The 8393-nt window shown below is 39.7% G+C and overlaps 1 protein-coding gene across 5 annotated transcripts in view; it reads left to right on the top strand.

Annotated features, from left to right (window-relative positions):
- The window catches only part of LOC109938461 (serine/arginine repetitive matrix protein 3-like), a 126328-nt gene that overhangs the window by 114812 nt on the left and 3123 nt on the right, over positions 1-8393 (top strand). For 3 of the 5 annotated variants that reach the window (XR_007264805.1, XR_007264804.1, XR_007264803.1), the window contains one exon: positions 2046-2168. Coding sequence is in view for 2 of the 5 variants with exons in the window: in XM_048612411.1 (XP_048468368.1) it covers positions 2046-2064 (19 nt within the window). In the remaining 3 variants the exon portion in view is untranslated. Of the gene's footprint in view, positions 1-2045; positions 4051-8393 lie in introns of those variants that run through there. The other 2 variants (XM_048612411.1, XM_048612410.1) reach the window with 1 other exon arrangement.

Raw genomic sequence — 8393 nt, 5'->3', positions numbered from 1 at the left:
AGACACATACACACCCCAATGTGTGCACATATGAGGCTGACAGACACATACCCACCCCAATGTGTGCACATATGAGGCTGATAGATTAGATGTATTATTAGAATATTTGCAGAATAATGCCGAAAAGTCAAACCATACCAATTCTGACTAGGAGGAAACTTCACCAATCTATCTCCAACTAAAATTTTACCTTGAATCAAGAAACCTGTTCTCTCAGCTAATATCTTGTTTGTATTAAAGTTGTATTAAACCTAAATGGAATGGTTAAAAACCAAAAGAACTGTAAATCAGGAACAAAAACGGAAGTTGCCGGAAAAGCTCAACAGGCCAGACAGCATTTGTGAAGAAAATCAGAGCTAACGTTTCGGGTCTGGTTCTGGGGAAGGTTTACCGGACCTAAAATGTTAATTCTGAGTTTCTTCACAAATGCTGTCAGACCTATTGAGCTTTTCCAGCAACTTCTGTTTTTGTTCCTAAATGGAATGGTCATCAGTTAGGACAGAATTTAGAGGGGGAGTTGGGGACGGGTGGTGGGGGTCGGCGGTACGGAGGGGGCGCGAATCCCAAAGAACTGCTGATTCTGGAAATCTGAAACTAAAACAGAAATTGTTGGAGAAACAGCAGCATATATGAAGAGAAAGCAGAGTCCTGCTGAGTTTCTCCAGCAATTTCAGTTTTTGTTTCCAGGTGAAATAAGGGTTTGAGACAGTTAAAAGCATGTGCTGTAAAACTTTGCAAAACAGATGAGTCAACTCAATGCCTAACACATTCTCAGGTGACCTTCTCGTACCTGTGAGCTCTTGCTTGTTGCACCCATTCTCCAGTGTTCATTGCTCACTTACTTCGCCAACCCACCCACATTAAGTTCATTCAGAATGCAATGGTTTGAAACAAGTTAGGAAATTGAATTCAAAAAAGAAATAACAAGTCAATTGTCTGCAGTTTAATAAAAATAGGTTTTATTCATATAATATACAAGATAAGTTATGTACGAGAATATACAAGATATAATATACAAGCAAGAGCTTTGGTGCAGAAACTAAAGACTGTGATTTAACCTAAGTTGAAACTGATCAATGGACCCCTAACTGAACAAGTGAACAACCATAGTGAATGGAACAACTAAAGGCCACTTTAGGCGTATGGAGGTTTAGATCAGCCCATTGAGCCAGCTCCACCATTCAATTAGATCATGATTGTTCATCTACCTCTTTCCCGTGCTGTCTCTATGATGTCCTTGATATCTGGAAATCTATTGATTTCAGCCTTGGTGTCCTCAATTCCACTGTCCTCTGAAATAGAAAATTCCAAAAATTCACCCTGTATGTGAAGAAATCCTTCCTCATCTCAGTCTTAATTGGCCTACCCTTCACCTTAAGACCATGTCTCCTGGTTTTGATTCATCAACCAGGGGAAACGTTCTATCTGTATCCACCTTATCATAGCCTGTAAAATTTTTATAAGTTGCAATAAGATCGCCTCTAATTCTTCAAATGTTTGGAGAATACAGGCCCAATTTCCTCAATTGCTCCTCGTAAAACAATCCAGCCATTCCCAGAAATCAATCTGGTGAACCGCTATTGCTCCCCTATCTGGCAGGTATATCCCTCCTTAAGTAAAGAAACTGAATCTGGGCACAATGTTTGAGGTCTGGTCTCACCAAGGCTCTATACAACTGCAAGAAGACATCTTTACTCGTTTTGGGCTGAGGGTCATTGGTGAATGCACAAGGTCACTGATGTGTCAATTAATGAAATGGAGATGCAATAAATGTTTATGCCAGCTGGACCAGATTCTGGTAGATATATTTGTGTTATGCTCTATTTGTATCTTTTGAGCTACCGTTAATTTGAGTATGTTCTATTGTCGAAGATTTGAAGCAAGAAGAAGATAAAACCTATCTGACATTGATATCCTTCATCTGTATGTTGTTCAAGCTGGTAATTAAACACAAGTTGCTGAAATGCCACAGAAGTGCCTTCTCGAAATTGCATAACTTTGTCTCAGTTTGTCTTGTGTCTCTCATTTTTCCTTCCCATTTTAAGGTTTGCTGAAGAGTGCTGAAGTCGATGGTGGTTACTGGGGGTAACCACCACTCTGCATTGGATTGATGCTGTCCCACCTTGAAACCGTTTTGTGAGGCTGTAAAGGAAGAGCGTCCCATCTCTGTACGGCCAACATTTCTCTCTCTCTCTCTCTCTCTCTCTCTCTCTGTTTCTCTCTCTCTCTCTCTATCTGTTTGTCTCTCTCTCTCTCCCTGTCTACTTACTAAATCAAATAGGTAGTAGCTCAACACAAGTGCCTCTGGTGATGGAGCTTGTTTATCTAACCTATTGTGCAAATTGTTTAGAGTGCACTCACAATTCAGCTGATGTCACTGTGTTAGAATTCAAGGCTCCATGCTATCTTCCAATGCTGTTTCTGTCCATTTTTATCCACAGTTTAACATAGTGTTCCCCATTTCTACAATCAAATGTATTGTCAGGATAACAGTTAACAAATATTGTAAAGCATTGTGTGCATGTAGTGACTACTACATTAGCCTCAAAAACATATTAAAATTGTCAGTTGAGAATTACATTACATTGAGGGAAGAGGAAGCAATAAACACACTAAACTTTATTTCTAGGAACTAAATGCAGCCCAATGACAATCTACTTTGTCCATTGGCTGTAAGTGTTGAACAGACATCCTTGCCTCCTATCCTCTTGACCTTAAAAAGAATTCTCATTACCTTAATTTGAAAATAAATTGTAATCAGTGATTTGCTAATGATCGAATTGTGAAAATCAACTGGTTATTTGGCCCAACCTGACTAAGCATCTGCTAACACAGGCAGACTAGAGTAATAACCTATTACACTGGAATATTTATTTGGTTGGTCCATATTCTTGGAATGTAACTCATCATGCATTTATCAAAACTAAAAGGCAGTTTGTGAATAGTATCTCCTACGGACATCATCTGAGTTTGATGCAAATTTGGCATTGTATAACAAGGAATCCTTGCTTCTATGCTAACAGCAGCCTACAGCAGACTACACAACCAACTAACAGATTGTGATCTTGTACTTTGGGATTACAAGTTGAAGAAGGGCTGCTCACTGGTGAACGCGTCATCAAATTCCTGAGAACCCTCACTTTTGAAAACATAGCTGAAGAAGATAATACTGCAGATAACCCCATGACCATGGCATATCTTGTTGGTTCAAGCAAGAGAGTGTTTTCTCTCTTTCTTAAGACCATATTGTAGTGCTAGTGTTGCCCTACTGATGATAGGACAGTTAAAGTAGCAGTGAATGCTGCAAACCCTGCTCAATCACACCATTTGTGTGTATGCTTTGTTGCCCACATTCTGGAACTGGTGTACAGTAATCAGCCATACTTCTATTTGAACTGTGCACTGGAATTAAGATTGCAAATGCTGTAAGCAGGAGTTCTAACCTGCAGATGCTTCCAGTATTGTTTTAGTTGCTATTCCCATTGCTGGAAGTATGTTGAGTTTGTCTTTCCCAGTCAGATAGAGATCCGTCCCAGTCAACTTGGTAAATCACCAGAATTGCCTGTCATTCCCAATGAGCAGACCTTTCCTGTCTAATCTAACATGTCTACTAACCAACATTCTATTCAGTTCACCTCTTGCAGATTTGGGGTACCTGACTTTCTCAGAAGGTTAGCACAGGCTCGCAACTAACCATTTTCTTGCTTGGAAGTTTAAGCAATGGGAAACTTAATCTGTTTTTTTTTCAATGTGAAGAATTAGCATTTAATGCTCTTCTCTCTCTTGCAGTGATATAATATATGTAATGTTTCGGTGTTCTCCACAGAATTCATTCCTTAGTTGCTTACTGAAGTCAATATTTTTGATTGGATGTAATTAACTGGGTGAACAATTCTAATGTGCCTGTTACTTTTGTGAATTTGTAATGAGTTTTCACAAAACATTGACTCCCCTTTCAAGACACAGATTGGTAGTTCTGAAAGGTGGGGGTGAGGAATTTGAAGAGGTGGTAGGTTACCTTGGTAACAAATGTTGTGGAGAAGACTGGCACTGATGTGATGTAGGCTGCAGATCATCTTGATCTCTCTATATTTATCTGTTTCTGATCATTTGATGATTCTGGTTAGTTAATAAAACTATTAAAAGCTAACATGTAATTTATGATTTTGTTAATCTGCTAATCGGGCTCTGATAAATTGATTTTCAAATCCCATTCCTTCATAGTAAAGAAATTCTTAAACTAATAATGATTTTAATACCACTGTACGTGTGAAAAAATGTTACCTCCACTAAGGATATATTTAGATGCCTTTTGAATAATTTAATTTTGTCTTAGGTGAGCTGTGTGTAACTTTTGGGAGGCTTGTTAACTGCACTGCCTTTGCATATTGGTGATTTTATTTCCAAAAGTACAATCCAGTCTTTCGGCAAGTCTGACATGAGCCAGCCACTAAGATAAAAGCAAAATGCTACAAATACTGGAAATCAGAAATAAAAACTGAAAATGTTAGAGAAACTCAGCAGGTCCAGCAGTATCAGTGGAGAGAGAAACAGTTAACAGTTTGAGCCCTATGACTCTTCTTAAAAATGGATTTTGAAAGCAGAGTCTGCACTTAGTCTAAAGCTCATCAAAGGTTTTAATATGAGAATATATGCTGTGGCACAGCTCCATGGACTTTAAACAATACACCAAGAGCATTTTTTTTTTGGTTGGGCAGAACCATAGGGACCAAAAACAAAAGAAGTCAAAGAAACAAAACGTAGATCCAGAGGAGGTGTGAATAAAATAACGAAATGTACAAAAACAGGAACTAGAGAAAGCCAAGATTAAGGCCAAAACTTAAAATTCTGTGTTTAATAGGTGGAATTCTGGTTCGTGTGATTAGAAGTTAGGTTAGCTAATGGGATTCTGAGTCAGATTGTGGGAATTCTGGATTGGTTGATAACTGGAATTCTGGGTTTGATCTGACGTGGCAGTCCAGTGTTTACATTACTGGACCAGTAATCCAGAGGTTTCCATCAGTGATCTGTAAACCAATCCCAAGAAGACAGCTGGAGGGTTTTAAAAGACAATCATCTAAATATGTTTTGAAAAGTGAGGCACTAGTAATGGTAACCATGAATCCAGTCTGCTCCTCTGACTTCTTTATGACTCCAGGCCCACAGCAACTGCCCTCTGAAATGGCCCAGAAAGCCAGCCATTGATATGAAGGAAATGCATTGAACATTAATTGAGGAACAATAAATAACAAAGGCATACCCAGCCCAATTGAGCCTGGAAGGTTTATGATAACATCTGGGTAGTTGTGCTGACATTAGGAGAGCTGTCACACAGAGTAGCCAAACAACAGCTTTATGTAGTCATATTCCAAAATCATACCTGTCATTCAAACTCCTAGATGTCTCTATAATCGTTCTTGGGTACATACTGTCTCACTGGTGGGAAAGGCATTGTGGTATACAATCAGGATAGAACAGCCCAGGGAATTCTCAACATTGTTTTACATGATAACTGGAATCATAGACATAGAAATCTCCTACTGACCACAATCAACTGCCTTATTCAGCTAATACATGTTTTATCAGATGTTGTACAAAACTTGGAAGAAACATTGAGAATAACACAAACACACAATGTCAGCCCCTCAGAATGACTCCATACCCACACTGCTGTTGACTGAGTTGGTTGATTCCTGTTGAACACAGGTTTGCAGCAGGTTGTGAGAGAAAAGACATGAAGGAAAAGAATGCTTTTGTACCATTTACGTAATGCATTGCAGCAACTCACCAACTATCGTTCGACAGCCCCTACAAGTTCATCTCCAAGCCAAGCACTGTCTTGGCATGAAACTATATTAATATCACAAGGTCAGAATGCTGGAACTCCTTTCCTGACAGCTCTGTATTTGTACCAATACCAGACTGCAGCACTTTAAAAAGGCAGCTCACCACCACCTTCTCAAGCGCAACTGGGGATGAGCAATAAAGGCTGCTCTACTCTGTATTGCCCACAATCAATGAACAAAAAGAAAAAGACCTCATCCTTACCAATCAGATCCATTTATCCATGATGTTATTTGTGGGTGTGACCGCTGCTCAGTGCTTGTTGAAACAAAGGCATTCTCTTCACCAGTATGCTAAATGAGAGGTTCTGAACAAATCCAGCAGCCCAAAACTGGGCATCCAGGTGGCACCAACAGCACCAGAATTGTATTCAACCACAATCTGTATTTGAATAACCCAGCGTACCTCTCATTCCTCCATTTAACATCATGTCAGGGGATCAAAATAAATGCAGAGTATTGGAGAATGCCAGGAGCAGTATCAAGCATACCTGAAAATGAGATGCCAACCTGGTAAAGCTGCAACATTGGACTTTTTAAGATGAAGAATATCGGTCCTGATAGCATTCCGACTATAATGCAGAAGATTTATTCTCCAAATCTAGTTGTACCTCCAAACAAGCTGTTGCAGTACAGCTATAACACTGTCATCTACCCAACGATGTGGAAGATTACTGTATGCCTTGTCCTCAAGGTATCCCTTGCCTCGATCATCAGTAAAGTGATGGAAAATATAACTGACAATGTTATCAAACAGCACTTACTCGGCAATACCTGTTTACCTACACTCAGTTGGATTCTGCCAGGACCACCTGATTCCACACTTCAGTGAAGTCTAGGTTCAGATATGGCCAAAAGAACTGAATGTGGAGTGAGGTCTGAGTGGTTGTCCACAAGCTCACAGCAGAAATTTACGAAGTATGGTATCAAGGCAAAATTGATGTCAGTAGGAATCAGGAGGAAATTCTCCACTGGTTGGAGGCATATCTAGCATAAAGGAAGATGATTGTGGTTGTTGGAGATCAGCCATTTCAGTCCCAGGACATGTCTACAGTATTCTAAGACCAACCATCTTCAGCTGCTTCATCAATGACTTTTCCTCCATCAAAAGAAGAAAAGTAGACTTCTTCTGTGATTATTTCACTATGTTTAGTTCCATCCTCTGCTGCAAGGGTGATGAAGCAGAAAGACCTAGATAACATTCAAGCTTGGGCTGATAAGTGACAAATAACATGCAAATCATGTAACTAGGCAACGACCAACTCCAACAAACTAGAGTCTAAACTAGTTCTCCTTGATAATTCAATGGCATTACTATCAACATTCCTCTCAATGGTTCCTTTTCCTTACTCGTCCCCACATAAAGAGACTATTGAGAAGTTCATACCTGGGTCATAACTGGTTACAGTGCCAGATGTTCACTCAAAGCACCACTTTACAAAAGGCCAAAACCTATGGCATATTCAATTGATTTTTTTTGTTAACATCAGAAGTAATGTATCACTGAAACATTTTTGAAAAGTCTGCAAAATGACATCAAACTGAGGTTGTTCAAATGTTAAGGAGCATTCCTAATAGAATACTGAACTTTGCTGCAATTCTTGAGTCCAAGATATCCCTGACTCCCATAGCATTGTCCCATCCTCTCCCTAATCTCTTTGGGAATGAGTTTCATTATTGCCTTTATTAAAGATTACTCAGTTTGGTTGGGCGTTTTATTACAATGACGTCCTGAGGTAGAGTTCTAGACCACCTGACCTGGTGGTAGGGATGCTACCACTGCACCACAAAAACCAGATTAGTAGCTCCCTGTTCTTTTCCACAGCTTTATCAGCCATAATCACTCTTCTATTTCAAGAAATACCTATGGTCAGAGCTCTGGGTGATTTATTTTTTTTTGGACTGTTACTAGTTAATATGCCAAAAAATGTCATCTGAAAATGAAAAGCAGTAAATAACAAGGGACACTAATAGAGATTTGTGTTTAGCATCCCAAAAGAGGGTTTCAGTTTTCTTGCTCAAACTGCAACACTAGAATTCAGTCACATTAATATACATAATAACATTGATTAAAAATGGGACATAAATATGCATGGAGAAATAGCCTATGGTGCTTCACAAGAGGTGCAAGGGTTCAAGAAAGCCATGGCTATATTGAATCATAGAACAATGCAGAACAGCAAGAGGCCACACAGCCCGTTATGTCTTCTGCAGCACTTTGAAAGAGCTGCCTATTTAGTCCAAGTCGCCCATAGTGCTGCAGTTATGTCCTTCTCAATGTACTTTAGGTATTCAGTTCCCTTTTAAAAGCATCTGTTTGTTCTGCTACTCCCTGCTCTTCTCAGACAGTGCATTCCTGCATTCTTTTGCCATAAGATAATTCAGCTATGATGGGAAGTTGAGGGGGAAGGGCGCAGGTTCCTAAAGAGTCAGAGATAGTAGGAACTGCAGATGCTGGAGAATCCGAGACAACAAGGTGCAGGGCTGGATGAACACAGCAGGCCAAGCAGCATCATAGGAGCAGAGAGGCCTCTCTGCTCCTATGATGCT

Source organism: Rhincodon typus, chromosome 26, assembly GCF_021869965.1.
Source record: "Rhincodon typus isolate 14 chromosome 26, sRhiTyp1.1, whole genome shotgun sequence".
NCBI classification, from domain to species: Eukaryota; Metazoa; Chordata; class Chondrichthyes; order Orectolobiformes; family Rhincodontidae; genus Rhincodon; species Rhincodon typus.
Note: the sequence above shows the minus strand (reverse complement) of the source record. Positions and strands in the feature narration are given on the sequence as shown.